At 36.8% G+C, this 25,865-nt stretch overlaps 1 protein-coding gene across 3 annotated transcripts in view; it reads right to left on the bottom strand.

Annotated features, from left to right (window-relative positions):
• Positions 1 to 25,865, bottom strand: part of Syx1A (Syntaxin 1A) — a 483,435-nt gene that overhangs the window by 124,920 nt on the left and 332,650 nt on the right. For all 3 annotated transcript variants that reach the window (XM_090369620.1, XM_090369618.1, XM_090369619.1), the window contains exon 3: positions 9,893 to 9,992. In XM_090369620.1, coding sequence (XP_090225746.1) covers positions 9,893 to 9,992 — 100 coding nt within the window. The remainder of the gene's footprint in view (positions 1 to 9,892; positions 9,993 to 25,865) is intronic.

Here is a 25,865-nt window from a genome sequence, read left to right as displayed (position 1 = left end):
ATAACATAGTTCAGTTTTGCTGTAACCAATCTGAAGAATAGGCAGTGGGGCTATCATTTAAAAAAAAAAAAAAAACTGACAAATTTATGGAATAGCAGATTGCCAATCACAGAAAAGATTTTACTGCAAGTGGCAACATCTTTAGTATTGTTTGTGAACATTCTGTTCCATGCATGTTGGCCCTGTTAGTGTGTTTTAGATGCCAAAAGCAATTAATGCTACACGTAATCAGTATATTGTGTTTGTAAGTGTATTCCTTGGTTGGTTTGCCAGGGAAAATAAGCTTGATATACTTGACATCAATATCATTTATAAATACAGAAAACAACAATGGACCCAATACTGAATGCTGAGGGACTACGCTAATAACATTAGTCCACGATGAGCAGTGTCCATTGATTACCACTCTCTGTCTTCTCCCACTCAACCATCCCTTTATCCATAGCAGCAATTTGCCTCCAATGCCACACTGCTCCAATTTATTCAGCTGTCTTCTATGTGCAACATAGAAGACTGCTGAATCAAAAGCCTTTCTAAGATCCAAATATATGATATCAAAGTTATTTCCTGCATCCAGTTCCTTTGTGACCACATCATAGTATCCAAACAAATTGGTCAGGCAAGACTTTCCCTTAACAAAACGATGCTGTGTCTGAGCTATAACTGAAGTCTTGTCTAGATGATCCTGCAGTGCTTCTTTAACCAGTACCTCCATTAATTTTCCTGGAACAGAAGTTAAACTAACAGGTCTATAATTACTTGTGTTGCCCTTTGATCTTCCTTTGTGAATTGGGGTCACATTTGCACATCTCCAGTCCATGGGTACCTCCCCTGAGTCCAAAGACGCTCTCATAATTATGGCTAAGGATTTGCTTACTTCCTTTGCTGCCTCCTTTAATATAACTGGATACATCCCATCCACCCCGGGTGCCTTTTTTATGTTTATCTTCAACAATTTCTCCTCCACTTTCTTCTCAGTTATTACAAAATCATCCAGCCCACTGACACAGTTTAACTCACCTCTGGCATTCCCCTCCCAGAATAACTCCTCTTGGGTGAATGTAGATGCAAAATACTCATTTAGTTTGTTAGCCACTTGAGCAGGATCATCAACAGTTGAACCATCAATATCCAGTGGACTAATCTGATTCATCCCTTTCCTTCTAGAGTTTACATAGGTAAAGGACTCTTTTCTGTTTTTCTTTGCTTCTTTGCCTGCCTAATGTTCTTTGTGACTTGGTTACAGACCAGCTTATATCTATCATAGGCTTCCACGTCACCCATTAATTTATATGTATCCCATGCATTTTTCTTCTGTGCCACATGTCTCATTAGCTCGTCTGACATCCCATTTAGGACTAAACCTTGAACAATATTTCTTAGTTGGTATGTAAAGCCTAGTAGCTTCCAAGATAAATTCTTTGAATGATTCCCATTTTGAATTTGCTGTTGGTAATATCATCAGTTGGTCTAACCATATAGAATTTAAATACTGTCTCAGACCACTGTAGTCACCTTTACGAAAGCAAAAACCCTTCCCTTTACCCTTGATGGTAGTTACCTCTTTGAGTAAATCCCACTTTAGCACACTGTGACCACTGCCACCTAGTGGTTCTTTTATCTGCAGATTCTTAATGCATGAAGAATCACTACGGATAATCAGATCAAGAGTATTACTCCCTCAAGTTGCCTCCTGAACATGTTTATGTAGAAAAAAAAAAATCACCCAATAAATCTACAAAAGCCTTGCTAGTGTGTGAGTGACCAACCCACAAATTCCAGTCAATATCTGGGAAATTAAAATCCCCCACTATAAGACTCTCTGATTTACTGACCCACCATTTCCCTGTACAGTTCCTTATTATACTCATCAGTGTCATTAGGCCTATATCACACTCCTTCTCTCAATTTTGATCTCCCAATGCTTATGTCACACCAAACTGACTCGACACTGCACTGTCCAGCGATGTCAACTGGCTTCACTTGCTTGGATTTTATGTATTTCTTAACTAATAGTATAACCCCTCCTCCCTTCCTATCTTATCTATCCTTCCTCTACATTGCACTCCCCAAATTCTAGTTCTACATTCCTTATATCTGTGTGACACCACATCTTTGATATCCCAACAATATCTGCCTTTTATGTTCTGAGCAATACCTCAAATTCATCAAATTTATTTACCAAACTCCTAGCATTGGTGTACATGCAAGTATACATGCACTTGTTCCTATTCTTAACTACCCTAACACAACCCATGTGTTTACTTGTACCGCAATGACTCCTAGCAGTCTCTGAAATACCCTGCATCTTGTTTTTCAGGCTGCTGCTCATCCCAATAGAAGCAGTGCAAGAATCACTTTCACCTCTGCCAGTGGCTACGGTTAATCTATTAGTCCTTGTATCCCTCCAAGCTAGGAGTTTTCCGACCCACCTAACACTGCCTCGATAGCATGAGCAAATATTCTTGCACCCTTTCTATTTAAGTGTATCGCATCCCTGTAGAAGCAGTCTCTTCTGTTAACAAGTACAGACCAGGCTGAAAAAATTCTACCCCTTTAGACTTGCACAATCTTTCCAGGACTGAATTGATTGAGAAGGCTCTCATCATATACTCCCTCCTATCGTGTCTGGGCAGAATTGCAGACACTTTGAAATTCAACCCTAATTCACGGCTTTTTTTCAACAGGGACATGTACTTTTTAAGTAATTCTGCCGGTCTCCTACTCCAATGCGTACAACAATATCACTCTTTGTGTCCTTAAAAGATGATATCTGCTGTACAACGTCATCAACCTTTGCCCCTGGCAGACATACCCTGGTCCTGTTCCACCTATCCTTTTTACATACCATGTTCCCCGTTTCCCTGACAATAGTCACCAACCATTTATGAAGATTATAATAAGTACAGCAAACCCCAAGCCAAGTTCATGGCAGGAAATGGGTGGTTTAATGAGATCAAGCATCACGCTGGTTTCCTAAACATTAAAGGATGCGGTGAAGTCGCCAGTGCCGATTCTGCAGCTGCAGAGAAATTTTGTGATGTGTTGGAAAAAACCCCTTCTAAATCTCCACAGCCCTCAACTTCTGCAGCAGCGTGCTTATCAGCTGGAGAGTTAATTCTGGCAACGATGCTCGAAAGGTAAAACTTGATGACGTTATGCCTGTCTTCCTCTCTCTTTTTGTAATTTTATAATTCTGAAATTTTTGTAATATTGTACACTTTTGTAATTTTTCTTGCGCATAAGATAAAAAAATTGAATAATTCTATTTACATGTTCAGCATGCATAGTTCTTATTTAGGGAAATTACAACTTATGCAGTGTTCCACGGAACGCAACCCTTATGTTAATCGGGGAGTGGCTGTACACATGTGTACAGCCAGTGGCTTACACATGAAATGGTCAGAAGATATCCTTAAGGTGCTGGCAATTCATTAGGTTCTGAAATTTCCTTTCTATTCCAGTGTGGCATTGAGCTTTTGATTGTGTAGGATATCTGCTGTTGAGCTTCCTAATTTTATTCCATTCTGCCCTTATGTTAGTGAATCTATTAACTGTCGTATGTACTGAGCTCCCTCCTTTTTTTTACGTTTGCATTATATGAATCAAGCTTTAGCTCTTACCTTCTTATATTGAATTAAATTAGCAGTTGCAGGATGTTTGTAAAAAAATATTCGAGAGTTGTTTTTTTTTTATTTCTTTGTAGTGCTACTGGATTCATTTCATTAATTCTTAGGGCGAATTTTAATGGAAGATTTTGGTAGAGTATATTGAGCATAGTAATGTTGTTCTCTGATTAGTCATATAATCAACTCAGAATAAAACCAAGAAAATCTGAATACTACTTTCATCTAAATGTGCTAGTCATTTATATTCTGATCAGTTGGCTCTGCTGAATTTCCAAGTCATCCTTATTTCATTTACCAGGGATGAGTTGGTTGACAATGTCACATTGCCAAAAAAATTGTCATTTTGGGGGTTGTCTGAAATTTCCCAATCAATAATTGGAACATAAGGATACATCTATTGCTGGGCTGAATCTGGTAGGTATGCGAGTGCCATGGTTGAGGAGAGTTAAGTTTTGTTTTTCCAGCAGTTTTTCAATTAATTTCCCTCTCCTTTCCAAATGTAAAGAGCCCAACGGAGGATGACATCCATTCATGTCATCCAGGATACAAGGTAAAGCAGCTGACAAAAAATTGTCAAGTTCTCTAAAGGCAAATGTTCAATCAGGTGAAAGATATCATGAAACAAGCATTATTTTTATACCAAAGCCACTCAAGTTGCTACCGCTACACCTCCATGTGCTAAAGCAGGAAATTGTTATTCTTCCTAAATAACGTATACTTGTTTATTGAAACTGATATTTTAAATGTAAGATTAGTTTCCTGTAAACACAAACCTATAGGATTATATTGCTTCATAAATCATATACATCATCACGAAGACTACAACAGTTTCATTGAATCAGAGTGGACATTATTTAGATTTGTTTTAGGTGTCTGTTTGTTTCCGGGAAATTTTTGTCGTTATCAGGCTTTTTTTTTTTTTTTTTTTTTTTGGAAATTGCTTGCTTGTATGAATTTTGAGAATGAGGTCATGCTAATCTTTCTAGTTGTCAATATCCATATTATCAGCAGTATGCTTGTTCTTGTCAACTGTTTTAGTGTTCTTTACAGGGCCTACCAATTTGAGGTGGAGTGGATATCTATAGGAATTGCTATTGGATCATTTATAGGTTGTTTGGCATTTTAGAGAAATAGTTTGCTCTTTTTACGGTGCAAGGAGTGATTTTGCCTACTCAAAGAAAAATGTACTTGGTGGACGAGTAACGTTTGTTTATACTGCTGTTGTGCATTTCAGTTGGATCATCAAGGCATATGCAGACATTCTATTAGTTGTGGAAAATTGCTTCTTGATTTGATGTTTTATGCTCAACCTTGTACTTCTGGATTTTCTTCTCCCTTTTCCATTGTTCTCATTCATTTGAAAATGTGGAGTGACTGCCTTTGGTTGGAACATTTTAATATTATTTGCACAGTGCAATTTGTGTGAGCATTGCTTTGGGAACACAGGATGCACATGTGGCAACTCCTCTATAGACTCTTTGTGAGTGTCCAAATTTTTGGCTTTTGAAATACCTGACTGGGTTAAGAATGCAAAGCCTCACTCAACAATTCAAAAAACCCACCTTCACTGCTGATGGTAAGAACGATGGAACAGGTAGGTGTAATGTATCATCTTTCTTGATAGCTATCTTTGTGGCTTGTATGACATTTTAATTTGCTAGTCCCTGGGTGATCCCTTCTTCTGTAACTAAAATCAGGTGATTACTTAATTGAAATTCTGCCATTTCAATTAATAGATCACCTGATTTGGTGTGCATACATATCAATACATTTCTGAATCAGAAAGGGAGAGAACTTGTTAAGTGGCTTCTCTGTCAGAATGCAGAATCAAAAAAAGAGGGGTTTTATTGGGCATGCATCTGTCTTTTGTCATTTTGCATTGGAATAGTTGCTTTCTCCAATTGCATATCTATCATTTGGATCAAAAAATCCACGAGATGTCATGTTATTGGAGTCCATACTTTGCTCCTTTTGGCCCCGGGGGTTAGCTTTACTACCCAAGTTTCTGGCCTCGTCATGGAGAGGCAGTAGCAGTGCTGCAAGAGCAACCAAGTGATATAAAAGTTAGTTGGTTATCAGAGAAAACAGAAGGGTATATTTTACTTCTGAGAGTCTTTACTTTGTGAAGCCCTGTTTTAATTGAACTAATCCCTGGCTTAGTGGCGTGAAAAGTTTGTAAAGTTAGCATACCTGCATGTATGCTATGAACCTTACAATAAAGATCACATTTATAATTTGGGAGGAAGGTTAAAAATGAAAACCGAAATTGATTTGTGACAGGAGAAAATGTAGTATCAGTCATTCTGGAAAAGACTGTCTGGTCACCAAATCACTTGGCACTCAGGATTCATACATGCTGTACTCATCACATTCAAATTCAGCTTCCCTAACATCCAACTGGCACCACATCTCTGATAACCCTACAATGTCCATGTTTGATGACCTAACTAGTATTCAAATTTGCTATACTCCTAGCATTAGTGTATACACAATCATATATGCACCTGTTTCTGCTTTTAGTAACCTAACACAGTCCATGTATTTGTTTGTCCCAGCAGGATCCCAGCAGGCCTTGTATTCCCAACACCAGACTGTCATATGTCCCAATAGAAGCAGTGCAAGAACTACTTTCACCTCTTCCTTCAGCTGCTGTTACTATATATTAGTCAATGTATTTTCCCTAAGAAAGCAATTTTCCAACCCATCTAATACTGCCTTGATAACATTGGCAAATATTCTTGCACCACTTCTATTTAAGCATATCCCATCCCTTTAAAAACACACACACACACACACACACACACACACACACACACACACACACACACACACACACACACACACACACACACACACACACACACACTTTCTCTCCTGTTAATAAGCACAGATAATGCTACAAAAATTCTACCCCAATGTGCCTTGAATCTCTCCAGGGCTGAAGTGATTGACAAGGCTTTACTTAATAAGTACAGGGCTCAAACATTGCCCTGTACTTATTGAGTAAATCTTCAGATCCCCTAATATTGTTAGTTACAACGTGTACAACAATATCACCTTTTGTGTCCTTAAACGTTGACAGCTATTTTACAATGCTTTTAAACTTTTTCCCCTGGCAGCCACATCCTGGCTCTGTTCTATCTATTCTTTTTACAAAATATATTTCCCATTTCCTTGATAGAAAGTCACTAACAATAGTTACTTCCTGTGGGTTTTTTTTTTTTTTTTTTTTTTGGTAGTTGTTGGCACATAGGCTTCTGTGGTCATAATGCACCTCCCACGGTTTTTGCAGTACTTTGATCCAAGCCCGAGGCAGGAATCGAACCCGCAACCTTTTGGGTTGCTAGGCAGGCACTTTACCCACCCGGCTAGCCCGGTCGGCTACTTCCTGTGGGAATAGCACTTTCTGCCATGGAAGATTTCATTGTGCATGTGATTCACAAGTATAATCCCCAACATGTCAAGAAGCTACATGCTTGATAGTTCCCTCTTTTTAATTTCTTCAAGGTCATAAACCATATTCCTCAAGCTTTCATATATATTAGGATACTGAACTGGCACTTAATTTCCTCACACTCCCTGAAATACTACAATCATGATGTCCCACTATACAGAAAGAACACACAAAAGAAAAAAGGTGACAACTAGCACACTGAATGTAATTTGCAAGAGAAATGCCACTGAGAGTTCTCTTCTGTGGCAAAGCATTTCCACTACAGGTGACCCCCGCTTAACGCTAATAATTCGTTCCAGAAAAACAGAGTGCTAAGTGAATCCACGCTAAGCGAGCGCCGCATTCCCATAAGGTAACATATGTATTTGTGAGTTGTGGTTGGTGCCATAGGATATTTCCTAATCAATAATAAACGGTAGTGAAAAGATGCACAAATGTCGGTCAAAATATTTAATATTCAAATATTCTGCATTGCATACGTATATAATTATGTGGTAACTACTTACATATCAAAATTAAACATAAAATTCCAATTAAAATCATGAATTTAATTGATCTAAATTGATTTTATTTTTAGCGTTACTACCCAACAATAAAGTTAACCGATCCTTTGCCGCTTTGAAACCTAGCATGTTTTTTTCTTCTTTCAATATGAAACTTCTTTTAGGCATTCATTTCCACAAAAGTCCTGCTTCATCTATGTTATAAACTTGTTGAGAAGTATAACACACAATATCCCTCTTCAATAATTTTAACAAGTTCTTTTTTGAAAGTTTCGGTTCCTTGATCTGCACTTGCAGCTTCTCCCTGGATTTTAAATCTATTCAACCAGCCCTTACTAGTTTTAAATGGTTCCACATTTTTTTTTTTTTTTAGGTGAGTTTTCTTCAGATCATCATATTGGCTAATCTCTCTCTCTCTCTCTCTCTCTCTCTCTTATAATATTTAACTTAACTGAATTCTGCACTGGATATTATCTTCAATAAAATTAGTTAAAGTCTTTCCATTTCAATCCTAATAGTCGGCTAGCCCTAGTTGCTTGCAGTGGAACAGCTATCTTTCCCGCTGCTAAAATTAATTCTTTATTATTTTTTTTATAATTGTTCTTACAGAAACTTGCAAGTCCTAAATTATGGCACACATCCGCTTGTCGTTGACCGGAATCGATTCGCTTCAAGATGTCTAATTTAATTTTCAAATTCAGTCTTTTTCTTACATTTGTAGTCTTCGTACTGCGTCCAGATGTTGTTGCTTTTTCATTCTTATCACCATTAACTCTTCGAAAATGTAACTCTGTTGGTTGCATTAAGTATGATACAATGTTCGAGTAAACTGTCCGTTACGCACGACGTCTACTGTACTGAGTGATGATTAGTCTTTGGATAAATGCATATAACGCAAATATTACAAGCAATATACTTCATAATTTTTTTAAATGTTGATCTCGGAACTACGGAACAAGTCACTGCACTGCATTAAATTAGCGTGGAGAAAATTTCACTGAGCGTGGGAAACATTTTAATGCTGTTTTGCTATTCATTTTCAAGCTATCGACTCCATCAAATGAAACGATTTCGTTAAAATATGCCAAAAATGCAATCTGTAAAAGAGCGTTATAGTGATCTGTGATAGCGTTATAGTCAGATAGGGGTTATACTATAAGAACAGCGTTATAGCGAATCAGCGTAAAGCAAACTGCGTTATAACAGGGGCCTGCTGTACTTTTAGCTTTTTGCTTTGCTGCTCATATTTGAAACATGATTTTAGTTTGATTTAAAAATACCATATAAACTAAGACATAAGAATATACTAATAGTACACTATTCCCAGATTATGCAATGGCAGAAAAATCTATACTATTATTTTTCTAAATAACACTATTTACTTTTGAAATGCTTAGCTAATTACAAAAATAAGCTAGGACCCTTGAGTTATTTATTTACTATAAATGAAAACACTACAGTTTAGTACTACAATATACTAACACTACAATTTACTAGTTATGAGATACAATGTTTGCTCCAAAATTACAGATAACAAAAGCTCTACATATATTAAGATAGTAATTTATAAAATCCTTAGCTAAATCCAAATATAAGCTAGCGCTGATTGGGCTAGCTGGGTAGGTAAAGTGCCTGCCTGGCAACCCAAAGGTCGCGGGTTTGAATCCTGCCTCGGGCTTGGATCAGAGTAGAAAATGCAAAAACACCTTGGGAGGTGCAATATGGCCACAGAAGCCGATGCACCAACAACTTACAAAATATATATATAAGCTAGTGTATATATACATGATTATACTATTAAAACTATTATTAGACACAATTTAATATGGTAATTAAGTAAAAAAATAATAATAATAAAGAAAGTCAATTTTCCAAAAAACATCTGTTTCCAAGAGCATGAATTTTCATTCAGTCACACAGAGTAATCTCAATGAAACAGACAAAAGAATTACGATAATTTGAAAAAAATACATGGCTGATGGATAACTATGATAACAGTTCCCTAATCATGATTTTAAACAAGATATTACCTTTGCAGGTGAATTCCATTAAGATATAATCATAAATAAAACACACTGTTACTCCATGACATTTACCCGCATAAAGAGCATCACTTCCAGGACTTATACCAATCCTTTAATCACTATACCAATCTCTTGATTATTTTATACCTTTTTTTCTTTGTTGTTTTATTCTAAAGTAATTTTACACATTATTTTAATAAAGAAAACTTTTACCTAGTTACTCTGGTCAGTATATAAAAATCTTTAGTATAGTGAAAAATTAAATTAAGTAAATGTACTTACTTTCATCTGTCTGTGGAGCTGAAAGGATAGCACTGTGTTTCTTTTTCACCTCTTCAACATTTGCTTGAATTTTTTCAATGTTTTCTCTGATTTCTTCCACCTGATGAAATGGAGCATATTTTGAAGTTTGTAGAAAATTAAAAATTTTTATTTATTAAACACACACAACTGTAAATTCCCTGCATATTGAAAATTATGATGTGAATTTACACCATACTTCATACAGAAGACTATTTTGAATTACCATGTTATTACTTGTAAAAGGCTGTGTTAATGTTTGTTATCTGTGTGAGCATTTATTGGTGCAACAGCTACTGTTGCCATATTGCTCCTTACACATGATTTTAAAGCTGCCTGTGTTAAGATAGTTTATCAACAGGGCATTTCCACACAGCAATGTGGGACAGCATTTTCTTGTTTGTATTCAGGCACTTGAAATCTTGGCACAGTCCTTATTCCTTCAATTTTCTACTTTGAAACTAATAAGCTTATTTTCTCTCATCATTCCTGAGGGACGTCACAGTTTTTACACTGTTATTAAGAACAAGTTTGTACAAATAATGATCCTACTGTAAACACCTATTATGTTATGTTCAACATTAGGGTCAAGGTTCCTTAATAAGTTTTAAGCAAGCCTACACATTACTATACATCATCATATTTGAATTCTACAACAGTGTTACCTGAGCTATAAGCTCATCAATGCTTAAGATTCTGACATTTACTTTAAAATCCACTTAGCCTCCATCACTGTCTGAATAGACAGTGGTGGGGTTACCACACCTGCCAACAGGGAGGTGGGATTGTATTATCTTGCTAATTCAAAACTTTTTTTAATCTCAAGTGTTCACTCACAGAGCGAACTAAAACCTTTAAAAACTCTACAGTATACACTATATACAATTTAATAAACAAGTGAATAAATACTATACAAAATACTTTGATAGTATGAACCAGAGCTGTAATGCTCAATATGTTCTATGTTGATATCAATATTTGTAAAATAATAAGAAGTTTACCTCAATATAATACATTGAACACTTCCGTATGATACTCTCCAGCAAATAAAAACGAAAAATAAATCGAAAATCTTACATTATAGTAAAAAATAATTAAAAATCAATAGAACACAATTAAAAATCAAATAAATTAATTAAAAGAAATTTAATGAAAAAATTACAAAACGATTTTCCTTCCTAACAGGAAGGAAAATTGTTTTGTAATTTTTTCGTTAAATTTCTTTTCATTAATTTATTTAATTTTTAATTGCAATTGACTGATTTTTAATTGTGTTCATTTAAATTTAATTATTTTTATTGTAATGTAAGAATTTCAATTTTGCGTTTTAACTGCTGGAGTGTATCATACAGAAGTGTTCTATGTATTACATTGAGGTAAACTTCTCTTATTATTTTACACATATACAAAATACTGTACAAATAAATACTATACAATTCAAACTTCATAAATTTGCTGAACAAAATTCAAAAAAAGCCTCAAAATTATCAAGAGTAGGAAACAAAATAAGTTCTCTCTTAGCTTTCCCACCTGCTGGAACAGTTCCCTTAGGAACTGACCATAGTTCTCACAATGCAAAACTATATGAATCTATCTTCAATTACACCACAAGAACAGCACTGACTATCTACCAACCCAAACTGCAGTAACCCGGCTGTGTCCAGTTACCACCATTGTGCTATATAGATTTCCCATTGCCCACTGCATAGTATTAACTTCTGGCATCATCAAGAACATAACCCTTTGTAAGACCCGCTCCATCGTATCTGCCAAATATTCTTTAACTCAAGGTGTATCCCTCTTGCCTTCTTCTCATACATCTCTTCTACAATATTCCTTGTCTGTTAATGGGCAAGCTCTAACTCTCAATATTTCACTTGAGTAATTTCTCTTTGTGGCATATTGCAAGCATTTACCCACTATTGCCAAATCGATTGGCTCTGCCCACAATAACTTGGAGAACATCATTAGACATGGTCCAATAGACCTAGGTTATGGCCAGCAAGGCAAATCTCTGGGCTGGTATCACTTGTCTCCTGACCATAGAATGACTTATAGCCAAGCCCTACACACCACGTGCATATATCATTATCAGAACAAAAATGCATTTATTGAGCAAGTCATTGGACTTGCTCTATAAATGCCTTCACGCTCCATTCATGCCCGACAATTCTCTGTACTTGAGCATATCAATCACTTCTGTTTTTTCCCCTTAAGTATTTTGCATATGGTAAGAAGATCAGCTGCTCGCCAAATACAACACAGATACCGAACCTCCGGACCGTGACCTATTAAATCTCTTCTGAACTTATTGAGGGGAGTCTAGTTTGGCTCAACTTACCCTTCAATATCATATACTTGGCCTTGGTGGGAGAGATGACATTTCTGTTCCTTAGCCCAAGCTATTATCTCTCCGAAGACTTCTCTAGCTCTTACTTCAATTTCCTCTCTTGAATCAGCATAAACCAAGACCGAAAGGTCATCGGCATATGCCATAGTGTGTAATTTCTCTATTTAGCAAGTTGTTTAGAACATAATTCCAGACATATGGGCCTAAAACAGAACCATGCAGTGGTCCCTTATTAACTTGCTTTTATAATTTCTTATATTTATTTCACATGTGACCATTCTGCCTTGGAAATGATTTCTCACTAGTTTGTTTAAATTCCCTGGGGATCTTATTCTCCACAGTCTTGCCATAATGCTGTCCCACCACAAACTGTCAAAGGCTTCTTGGAAGTCAATAAATATGCCAATAACATATTTATCCAGGCCATTCTGACTTTATTTACTACGTCAAACATGACATCTTCAGTAGATTTGCCTTGCTTAAAACCATATTTTCACTCAGATGCCAGATTCATCTTGTTATACCTCTTCTCCAACCTATTCTTAACAAGTCTTTCAACCACTTTTCCAACTACCGGCAGTAGGGCAATAGGGCTATGTGACCTTGCATCCTTAGGATCCTTATCCTATCTTTCTTAATAGAATTTTATTAAAGCATTCTTCCATATTACTGGTGTGTGTGTGTGTGTTATGGAGGTTTAATGGCGCATAAGCTGCTGTGGCTATAGTGCGCCTCCATATTACTGGAAATGTCCCTTCCTTTAAACAACTATTACATAGCTATACAAATATTTCTGGCCTATTCTTCATGAAGGCCTTAACAGCCTCTACTGGAATTTTATCTAACCCTGGTGCTCTCTTGTCTTTGCATTCATTTACAGCATTCTTAACTTCCTCCACTTTAAAATTCTGCTTCACCTCTTGATTCTCATATTCTTCATTTAATATCCTTACTTCAGCTTGATTCTCACTATCTTGCAAGCTGTCTTCCTGAAACAACTCAGCCAATATAGCCTGCATAGTTCCTCCCAGCTGAAGATTTCTCTAGATCCAGTTAGCATTACAGTTTGTTAAATCTTCTCCACCTTCAACTTATTCATCAGAACTGTAAACGATAGTCCCCATACATTTTGATTTGCCTCTATTCTTACAAAATCTTTCTAAGCCTGCACACAGTCTCTTTTCTTGAATATACAATTATTTATACTGTTCTGATGCTAAACTCACTCTCTGCCTCTTGGATCTTTGATACTTCCTTCGAGTCTTATTTACTCACTTCCTATGGTTAGTCAGATCACTGCTCCACCAGGGAACACAGTACTTGCCTACTCATTTCTTCCTCTTAATGCATGTCGGCATTTCTTGCTTTAGCACACAGTCTTTATACAGGTCGACCGGGCTAGCCGGGTGGGTAAAGTGCCTGCCTGACAACCCAAAGGTCGCGGGTTCGATTCCCGCCTCGGGCTTGGATCAAAGTACTGCAAAAACCTTGAGAGGTGCATTATGGCCACAGAAGCCTATGCGCCAACAACTACCAAAAAAAAAAAAAAAAAATTCTTTATACAGATGCTCTCACTGGCACAGTGTCCACACACCGTTCTGCCTTTACAATTTTGGGCTGTATGCCCGTATGACAAGCATTTGAAACACTTCATAACAAAAGTAATATCCCTCCTCTTGTATGAACTCCAGTGAATGAATGCTCTCCCATTCTCAACTATTGTTCTATGTGTCTTAGTCGGCATTTCAATGACCAAATTCTTAGCATTCTTATTAGGAACTTTATTCACTGACCCCACAACAACTTGCTCAAAGAACTCTTCTTTCTTACACTAAAATCCATCACATTTCTTTTCCAAAGCTACTCCAACAAGTCTCCTTACCCAAGTTCCTCATCAACACCATATATAGCAAAACTCGCTCCCTGTTTCTTTAGTGTCTCAGTTCTCATACCTAATTCCTTTATCTTATTACACTCATTAATCTTTTTAAAATCCATCTTAGTTTCAACTTATATTATTAGGGACACCTTTATCCCTAATTGGTCTAATCCTCCTCATGTTAACCTTCTTCAACTCAGGTCTGACCAATTTAAGAACTTCTTTATGCACCTCTTCTCTAGTTTTAAATTTATCACAGTCTGATTTGATGAAGAATGTGTGAACTTCCTTAGGTGTTATATCAGGAATTTCTTTTCTCTTCAACACATCTGCATAAGTGTCCTTAACTGATCCTGCTACTATGTAGTCTTTACTCTGGTTTTCAACACCTGTTCTCGACGTACAAGTTGATATCTTTAGATTTCAGCTTGTCCCACATTGCTAGAATCATTTTCATAGCAGATCTATTTACCCTATTCTTATCCTCGAACAAGAAGCCATGAAGTTTCTCTCTTTGCTTCATGTCCTAGAATGCAGTTTGAGGGTTTTCATTAACAGGAAACTCCTCTTCCTTATTTTGTTCCACTTCCTGCTCACCTACTTCATTTTCAACATTGTCCTGACTATCACCTGTCTCTAATTTACTACAGGTATCTACATCTTCAACCTCACTTTCTTTACATTTCTTCATTCTTGCAAAGAACATTTTCAAATTCGGCAAGATGTATCCATCATCATCATCATCAGCCATTTTCAATCCACTGCAGGATGAAGGCCTCTCCAGCAACTTTCCAGTTCCTTCTGTTTTGAGCACTGGCCATCCATTTACTACTCAAAAACTCATGAATTTCATCTATCCATCTCTGCCTTTGTCTTCCAGGTTTTCTTCTAGGTCCTCTTGGGTACCATTCTGTTATTTTCTTAGTCCATCTGTCATCATGTCTTCGAGCTATGTGTCCTGCCCAAGACCATTTTAGTTCTTTAGTTTTGATAAGAATGTCCTTTACTTGAGTTTGCTGCCTAATCCATGTGTTTCTCTTCTTATCTAACAGTCTGATTCCCAATATAATTTGTTCCATTCTTCGCTGTATAGTTCTTAGCTTCTCTTCCATTCTTTTGGTGAGTGCCCAAGTTTCACTTCCATAAGTCATGGTGGGGAGTATACATTGATTCATTATTTTACGTTTCAGACAAACTGGGATATTGCTCTTCAGTATGTGACTATATTTCCTGAATGCTATCCATCCAAAATTTATTCTTCTCTTGACTTCCAGCCATTTATCATTATTACAGCTAATAACTTGTCCCAGATAAGTATATGACTCCACCTTTTCAATTACTGCTCCTTCAATCATTATTTCCCTTTCTGTGGCATACTTGTTCATCATTACTTTTGTTTTAGCCATATTCATCTTTAGTCCAAAATCCTTACTAACTGTGCATAACTGATTAAGATTTTCCTCTAATTCTTTGGGATTATGGCTTATGACCACAATGTCATCTGCAAATCGTAAATGGTTTAGGTACTCTCCGTTCACATTGACTCCTTTCTGCGACCAGTCTAATCTTCTGAAAGCTTCCTCAAGGGCAGCAGTAAACAGCTTCGGAGATATTGTGTCTCCTTGTCGAACTCCTTTCTCGATTTTAAATTTACTACTGTCTTTGTCTAGTCTAATAAAGGATGTAGCACTCTCATATATTTTCTTCAAAATCATAATATATGGAGTATCTATGCCTTGTCTTTCTAGTGCCCGAAACATTGCCTTATGCTGTATGGAGTCAAATGCCTTTTCATAATCCACAAATGCCAGGCATAATGGTGTTTTATATTCATTTGCTTTCTCCATTAGCTGTGATATTACGTGAAGGTGATCCATAGTTGAGAATCCTGTCCTAAAGCCAGCTTGCTCTTTCGGTTGATTCTCATCAAGTATTCTTTCTAATCTGTTAGTAATGACCCTTGTGAACAACTTGTAGATTTGGGATAACAAGCTAATTGGTCTATAATTTCCAATTTCTGATTTATCTCCTTTCTTATGCAGCAAAACTATGATTGCATTATTCCACTGCTTAGGCATCACACCTTTTCTAATGCACTTTGTGAAGAGCCTTGCCAGTTTTTGTGTTATGTCTCTTCCTCCCAATTTTAACAACTCTACAGTAACTTCATCTTCCCCCGCGGCTTTCCGATTCTTCATTTTCTTCAATGCATGTTCTACCTCATCAGGAAGAATATCGGGTATGTCGTATGTATTGCTACTTTGCAATCCATCTTCCCCACTGCTGGTATCATTCCCTCGCTCCTTGTATAATTCTCTATAGTAGTCTTCTGCTATTTGAATTATGCCTTCTTTGCTGTTTATAAGTACACCATCGCTATTCTTCAGTTTCAGTATCATTTGTCTTTCTGTATTACTGCTCATGGCTGCTGATTTAAATCCTTTGTTTTCCCTTAATGCTTGTTCTACTTTTCTTGTGTTAAATCTTCTTATGTCCTCTCTGAGTCTCTTTCTAATGGCTTTGCATAACTCAGTATACTCAATTTTTCCCTGTCAGTGTTTTTCTTGCTCTTCATTTGTCGTCTTTGGTTCATCATGACAAGTGTTTCTTGACTAATTTTTTCTTCTTTGGATTTCTGTTTCCCTATAGGTTTCTTGGACTTTATCACTTTCAGAAAGTTGTAATATTCCTCGTCGATATCTTGGTCCTGAGCAGTCTGCAGAAGCTCAAACTTGTTCTTAAGTTCCAGTACATACTGCTTTTTCTCCTCCTCTGTTATTTCAAAGACCTTTGTATTATTTACTCGAGTCAGTTTTTTCCTTTCCTTTCCTACTTCTATATCAAGTGTACATCTTACCATTCTGTGATCACTTCCAACATTTACCTTATTCAGGACGGTAACATCATTCACAATATATCTTCTGTTAGTGAGGATGAAGTCGATTTCATTAGTTGTTAATCCATTTGGACTCTTCCATGTCCACTTTCTGTTCACCCTTTCCTTGAAAAAAAGTGTTCATTACTGACATTCCTTGAGATTCTGCAAATTCCACAAGTCTTTCACCTCTTTTATTTCTTTCACCAATTCCAAAATTTCCTATAGTTCCTCTTTCTGCGCTGTTTTGCCTTTTTCCAACCTTAGCATTGAAGTCCCCCATAATAATAGTGTAGTGGGTTTTCTGCTCATCTAGAAGACTCTCAATTTCAGTGTACAGTTCTTCAACCTCTTCATCATCATGACTCGATGTTGGTGCATAAATCATTATAATCTTTAGCTTGTACCTCTTAGAAATCTTGAGTATTAGTCTTGACACCCTTGGTGATGTACTTTTGAATTCCAAAATGTTGTTTTTAAAATCTTTATGGACCAGAAACCCAACTCCACCTTCACTCCTTTCACTGTTTCCATTGGTGTACAGCAGATTTCCACTTGATAAACTTATAAGTGATTCATTTCTTCTTCTTGTTTCAGCCAAACCGATGATATTCCAATTCACATTTTCTAATTCCTTTTCCAGCTCTAATATCCTGTCTTCACCGATGAGTGATCGTACGTTATAACAGGCCAAGTTCAATTTCCGTGCATGGCAGCCTGGTCGTACCCAGAGATTCTTAGCACCCTCTGCTTCCACTCTGATCCTCTCGCTGCCGTAAGAGGGAGAATGAAAGCTGCTGGGGACTGAGGGCCATTTGTATTGTTGTGCTCTCATTGCTGGAGGGTTTGGTCTTTTCCTCTTCACGCTGACCAGGCGTCTTGAAGAGAACCACTCTACACGTTCGTTGCCACCTAAGTGACGTAACAGGGCTTACCATCGAGAAGGTGTGCATGAGTGGATTTTAGGGAGGCAGGCCAACCGGACTTCTCCTAAATCTTCTGTAATAGAGAGATATTGGATCCATCAGTGTTTTAGGCTGAGTGTCTGATAACACACAGGATACCTGTTCCCCTCTAAGCCCCCTTGTATCCATCACTGGGTCCCATCTCATCACTTTCTTTATCTTCAACCACATGTCTCTTATCAGAACATGCAGCCATGACAGCACAGAGTTCCAAAGAGAACAACCAATTCAGTAATAAACAATAAATTCACAAAAATTCAAAATTTAGACTCACAATCAAAAAGATTTTTAAACTCACAATAAACAAAATCTGAACTCTCAACTTTTGCATTCTGTGCATTCAACTTTTGAATGCACAGAGTTTACGTCTCTGAAAAGTGTACAGACTTCTCTGCTGCCAACAGTCCAGCACACGGAAATGCTCCGAGTCCACTGTGCCTTCTACTTCTCAATTTTTCTGAATTCTTCAGAATGGGCCTCACTTGGCCGACCAGGATCCACCTGGTTGCCCACCCCAGACTACGTAGAAGTGGAGACCCTCATCAAAAATCTGTTCAGGGCACTGCTGCTCAAAGAAAAGAGTTCAAGATAATTCTTCAAATTATCACTTATATATCACTCACAAAGAAAACACTTGAGAAACGCAGCACACCTGGATCAGTCTACTTGATACTGCGGCTCACAGAATACCATACAGGGAAAATAAATTGTCTAATAGCAGACTTAAAACATCTATTTAAAGGCAAGATATTTATGGTAATTATTTAAAAAAAAAGTAACTTTAAAGCATGTCAAAGAAATGCAAGAACCAATGAAGAGTTTTGTGAAAGTGATGAGTAAGATGAAATTGAAATTACTCAAGTGAGAAATTTCCAAAAGATCAGTGCTGCAAAAGTGAAAGAGGGTACCTTTGTGAGCCTCAAATCAGAGAGCTAATGCAGAATGAAAGCTCTGAAAAATGCCTCTAAAGGTGGCTTTGAAGAATGCCTAAAATCAGGCTGTTAAGGCTTTGTGGAAACTTTTTGGGTAAGTAACCATAATTCTTTCACATTTGGATAGTGCTCAACATATGTCAAGAAATGGAATATCATATGTCTTTAAAACTTAATTTCTTGCATTCACATTTAGACTTCTTTCATAAAAACCTTGGCAAGGCAAATTATAAGCAAGTGGAAATGATTCCATCAAGACACTAAATTAATGGAAGATCACTACCGAGGTTTTTGAAATGAACATATGCTGGCAGACTGTTGCTGGATGTGGTACCATGACATTTCAGACAAAATGTACCAAAGGAAATCATCCACACAACATTTTTAAATTTACAGATCTTTTTTACAATAGTGTACTATATTATTTTAACTTATGTATATAAAGTGTATTGGGTTTAAATTGTAAAAGTGATAAAAATGTAATTGAACCAGCCTTGTGTTTTTTAATAAAATCATCTTAGCTAATATGCACTGATATTATCAGCAGTTGTATTTCAAAAACTATACATGCTAGCAACAAAACTAAGAACATATCTGAAATCATAACACAGAATTGGTTTAGAAAAGTGTCTTCACTTTGATGTAAAGGGAGAGTTATTTTGTCGACCAGTATTATAGGACACGGTTCACCAAATTCTAAGCGTGCAGGTTTAACTTAACTGATTTTTCTTTATGTTCCCACAATCCGCCTGAAGACTGGGATCATGTTCTTTTCTCGTGCCCTCTCCATCTGAACTAATGTTGACCTCTTATTTCTGCCATTTCTGCCTCACTCCGCTTTGAATCAACTTTGCTATATCTAAGGACAAATTTCTATTTCTGCTGTTCCAAGACTTTGCTCAGCACACTTTCTGTCACAGATGACAGCTGCATTCTGTATCTCTGGTTCCTGTTTCTTTTACTGGCCTGGCCTTGGTTCCCAATCACTGACATTAACTACTGCTGGCACTGTGTTCCACAGTGCAGGATTCATTCTTTTATTCTTCTGTTTCTTTTTCTGTTGTCCTTTCCTCTGTGTTTGTACTTTTATGTGCAGGCACCAGGCTGGTTCTAGTGCAGGATCATTGCTGGCATTGACTTATTGGTAGTGTGGGATTTATTCTCTTTTATCCTTTAGTCCCTCGCTATTTGTATTTCTTCTGTTTTATTTGGTGTGCAAATCTGTGAGAGCGATTCTATCCTATTTGTCTTATCCACTTGTGGTGTGTGTGTGTGTGTGTGTGTGTGTGTGGGGCGGTTATGGCTCATCTCCTCATGGCATGGATGAGTACTGGGAAGCATCCTTTCTAGTGATTGCTGCTTCCTCGTAGCAAAGTGGCCAGAAACAACTGAATAACATAAGAAGATACAAACCACACAAACACTGCACTCTCCTAATTTCTGGCCAATTTACAATTATTTATCATCACAGTGTATCATAGCAGGGTTGAACTAACGTTCAGGTGCATAAAAAAAAAACATCATGACTATATCCTCAACAGGGTTTTTAAATAATTTGAGAGTCTTGTGGAAGGTATCATTAGCTCAGTCTGTGGTTCAGCTGATTGGCACACCTTGGTATTTGAGCATATGTAGATATGTTCACATGGGTTGGTGGTGAGATAATTTGTTTTGCTTCCCGCCCAAATGAAAAAGTTAAATAACTTGGGTTTGAAGGAAGAACTATACAAACTATTGGCCGGGATGGATAGTGATATCATTTGCCACTACTGATACTAATACTAACATCACAGCATGCAATGCACAGTATCAACTTGTCTGATGCATTATCAAATGTTATTAGTCCCTAGAACAATGAAAAGCTGTGCTATGGAGTGGCAAATCATGGGACATGGTTTTCTGATTCAGTGGCTGTATTTGGGTTTAGTGGATGCCTGGAGAATGTTATTTACCAGAGTGCATCATTCTAACTGTGAAGTCTGTGGAGGTACTATCCCTATCTGTGGCTGTTTCTCATGGTTGTTAGGGCTAGGACCATTTGTAATCATTCCTGGAAAAATGCCAATGCAGGACATTTAACTTCTGAACAATTCATCTGTTACTGTATTGTGATAGCAGTGTGGAGTGGGCTCTTTTCTATTTCAGCATGAAAATGCACCATGTCGTACTGCACAACCTACTTGCTCTGAAAACATAAGTGTACGAAAGCTTCATTGACCTGTCCCAATCTTAACCTCAATGAATACCTTTAGGATAACTGGAACATTGACTTTGGGTCAAGCCAAAATACTGCTCTCCTGTTATCAAAAATTGGTTCAGAGTTTACTAATGAAGCATGTAATTAAAGCTAAAGGTGGTCTGATACAGTATTACATATTTTCTAAATAAACAGTTTTTTGAAACATGCAGATGTTTGGTTACTTTTGGCAATATATATTGTATCTTGCACTAATCAAGCTGGAAAATTGGTCACTTTGAAGAAAGTTTTGCCAACTGAGTGGGCCTCCACCAGCAGTGGAATGCTCCGAAAAATTGCTGACAAATTCTTGAATGTCTGAAGGAAGACCCTGGAACAAAACCCAATTAAATTTGATTATTATTATTTTTAACGTGTTAAGAGCTATTTGTGAAAAGTGTCATTTGAATTGTTTTAATCATTCTTATTAAAATTAAATTATCATAACCTGATCATAACCCTGGCATACCATGAAAGGCAAGCAGTGGAAAATGCTGTTTTGGAAAGGAGATTTTTAAAAAGACATTTTGAGAGAATTAAAAGTTGGGTGATTTTAGTGTATTTTTGTTTTATTATGAAAATGTTCCCAACATCTGTCATTTGGGTAAAGTACATATGTGATTTCTTTGAGGGGGAAAAAATAAAAATCAGCTTGCAAATGTGAAGCATGCAGTTACTGGTTAATACAAAGCAAATGTCACTTAACCACTGATCATGAGATTGTCATGCCCTGCACTGATTGTCAATAAACTGCTATGTCATATCTAGACATTTATCGTATATAGCTTCTTTAGTGCCTGTTCAATGTTAGTTTTAATCTTTTGTTTAGGCACTGTTTGGTGTGTGCTGCAGAAACAGTTAACTATTTAATGTTGCATATAATGCTTGAAAGTGTGTTAATAATCCTGATTCACTTTGTTATATGTGTGAGAAATTGAAATCTTCTAAACAAGTATTTACTCTAGGGGGTAGCCAATTTGTGTCATGTGCTGCTCTTATCAGTAGCATACCTCCTATTTGGAAAAAATAAATGATACAACCAATTTAAAAAGTCAGAAACGATAATAATCATATACAATTTTAATTCTACTTTTATTCAAGGGCAGAAACCTATGGCTCATATTTACTGCCTATCAGTGTTAATTATTGTGGGTAGGTAGGTGCACTAATGAGCTCATGATATCAGTTTTGTATTGAGAATATTTGTTTGGTAACCAACATTAAATTTATTTATAAAATGTAAAATTGTTAACATAAAATTCCTGATAAAGGAATTTTATGTCAGGGTAGCCTGACAACTCTGATTTAGTATCGTTGTTAAAGTGCATGTGACATTGGGGAGTCTGATGGGGTGGGGGTGGAATTTAGTTTTGCTACTGAATGCCAGATTACTTTCTTAATATTTTTGAATTGTCAAATTTTTTTTGCAAAATATACTAGTTTTAAAGTATTTCAAATTTTAAAGGGGCACAATTTTGAGAATTTACTGTATTTTATTATAAAAATGTTTTTTTTTATTTAAAAGTCATTTTATGCCAATCCTTGTTACTGTGTCTTAACATAACTAAGCTTGCACATTTCTGTCATCTTCGGTGGTTTGGCCAAAAAGAAAATAAAGGAAGCTCCAAATACAAACCCCATTTACAAACCCAAATATGATACCAAGGCCATATTTAGATCAGACTTAGTTCTGACCTTTAAGTTTTTTATTTTCTATTTTAGATGCTGAGAAGAACAGGAGGATGAAGAAACAATGCTTAAGGCAATAAAAGCTGTTAAAGGGAATAAAATGTCATTAAAACAAGCCATAAGTGAATATAAAGTACAGGCAAACCCCATATAACACAGTACTTCTACAACACAGTTTCGCTCTAACACGATTGATAAATTGCGGCACTCCTCACACAAAATGGTACTTAATAACACGGTTAGAGAATTTCGGTAAACCTCACATAACAGGATATTTTTGAACTTTTGTGTGGGAAAAACCCTGCTATTATGTTCGATGTAATTTTTCAACATTTCCCCTCTTTTTGAATCCCCGCTATTGACTCATTGACTCAAAATAAAAAATTTGAGAAATTCCTGAATTTTATTTTGTTGGGAAATCCCCATGTTACATTCTGTGTTATTGAACTTGTGCTTGTTGAAGTTTGGAAAATTAAAAAAAAAAAAAAAAAAAATTTGCTCCGATACTGCAAAAAGCATGGGACATAACTTTTAGGCTTGCATGCAGATGAAATAAAAAGAATGCAATTTCACTTTCTAAAAAATCTATTTATACTCCAGCACCATATAAGTCTACAGAGAAGTTTAATAATGATTTTGGCAAGTATATTAAATCATTAAATGTATTTAACAATCATGCAGGCTTGAACAACGGTCAACTCAAATGCAAGCACTTCTGCATATGCATATCAAACACTCAGCTACACAAGAAACTATATCCATTCAAAGATGAGGATGCAGAACATCCTATTTTCACAAAGCTGTACTTCCATGACCAGTGGTGTATCCAGGTATCATTGTAAGTTGGGCATGGTGACTAGGTCCATGTATCGTTGTAAGGGGGAGAAGCATGGCAACCAGGCCTTTGAGTTTTTTTTTAGAATGCCTCCTGCGTTCTTTTTCTTTAATTTAAAATTTTTGGTTAAGGAAGGGAATATGCCCCCTCAGCCCACCCCTGAATATGCCCCTGCCCATGACAATAAGGAGAAAAATGGAAATGGTGTAAAAATGTTTTGTTTAGAGTCATGAAAAATCTTGACAAATAAAAATTTATTTGCCTAAACTCCTTTAACAGAAACAATTGGGTCAAATGCCAATAATTCGTATGACCAATACATGTCCTGCCGATTTTGTTGTAGTCTCTCCTCTTATCTAGAATAAGTAGTAGCAGTAATAATGGGAAATGATGCAAAAAAGCAAGCTTATAGTACCACACAGTTGATTATTTGCTCTGGGATTACTGCTACCCATACGCAGAACACTGCATTTGTCAATGTTAAACTCCACCTGCCATTTCTAAGTCCATCAACCCAATTTTCCTAGGTCCTGTTGCAGTAGCTCACCCTGATGACTATCGTTAACCATTCTGCCATCCTTCGTACCATCTGCAAACTTACACATTAAGCCTGATATACCTTTATCAATATTATTAGCTGAATGGTGGGGAGGGGGGAGAGAGAGAGAGAGAGAGAGAGAGAGAGAGAGAGAGAGAGAGAGAGAGAGAGAGAGAGAGAGAGATGATATCCAGCTCAGGATTCTGTGCGTGCCAGGCCCATTCTCACTGGATGTGAGCACCTGGGTAATGGGCCCAGCATTGAAACATGGGGAACTCCACTAATAACACTAGTCCACAAAGAGCAGTGCCCACTGATAACTACTATGTCTTCTTTCACCTAACCATCCTTTTATCCATAGCAGTAACTTGCCTGTAATGCCACATTGCTTCAGTTTGTATAACAGTCTTATGTGCAACAGTATTAAAAGCTTTCCTGAAATTCAAGTGTATGATGTCAAATTTTTTTTTGCATCTAGTTCCTTGGTTACTGCATCATAATTACCTATCAGATTGGTTATACAAGAGTAACAAATCCTTAACAAATCTATACTGTGATTGTAGTATAATTGATGGTACTACATTACTTCTTTAACCAGTCATTAGATTATTTTCTCTGGAACAGACGTTAAGCTAACGGGGTCTGTAATTACTCATAGATTCCGACATCCGTTTATGAATTGGGGATACATTTGCACATCTCCAGTCCATAGGGAGCTTCCCTCCTTTGCTGCCTCCCTTAAAACAATTGGCTAGATTCCATCTATCCCAGGTGCCTTTTTTATGTCCATCTTCAACAATTTCTCCTTCACTTTCTTTTCAATTTTCACAAATTCATTTAGCACCTCATTAGATTTTGATAGACTTCTGGCATCCCCTTCCTTAAAGAATTCCTCATATGTGAATGTAGATGCAAAGTACGTATTCAATTTGTCCACAACCTGAGCAAGGTCATCAACAGTTAATCCATAGCCATCAAGTGGTCCTTCCTTCTACTGTTAACATAGGCATAGAAATCTTTGCTGTTCTTCTTGGCATTCTTTTTTTCTAGACTTCTTGCCCTTGTGAGTAGCATAATTGGTTGAATCACCAAACCTCCTCACACTGGGTGGAAAAGACCGGAGTTCGAGTCCTGTTGTTAACATGAGGAATTTTTATGGGCATTTTTCACAACGTGGCTGAGTTAGTCGGTCTTAAGCGAGGGTGGCATGGCTTTTCTCCCAGAAACTCGAGTTTTATGTCCAGCAAACATGTGCAATTTACAGACAGTATATATGGAGCAATATGGCCTTAGTCCCTGATGTTCCGAAAAGCCCAGGTGCTTTTGTATGTACAATTTCTCCATCACTTTCTTTTCAGTTATCACAAATTCATTTAGCTCCTCATTAGAGACTTCTCATAATCTGAATAATCTTCTCATAATTTGCATAGTTTATTAGTTTGTTTTTGCCAGGTTTAAACCCATTTTTCTCTCAAAGTTCTTTCTTTTATCAATTTATATTCTGTATATGGTACTAGAAACTGTTGCAGTCGGATTCGTTGGTTTTTTGCCGCTTTGTCTACTAGCTCATTCCCTGGAATGCTGGCATGTCCCGGGATCTGCAAAAAGTGATGGACTGGGTTGTCGCACTTATTTGCTTCAACTGAAGTCGTATTT

This window comes from Mastigoproctus giganteus, chromosome 3 (assembly GCF_048544385.1).
Source record: "Mastigoproctus giganteus isolate SK-2022 chromosome 3, ASM4854438v1, whole genome shotgun sequence".
NCBI lineage: Eukaryota > Metazoa > Arthropoda > Arachnida > Uropygi > Thelyphonidae > Mastigoproctus > Mastigoproctus giganteus.
Note: the sequence above shows the minus strand (reverse complement) of the source record. Positions and strands in the feature narration are given on the sequence as shown.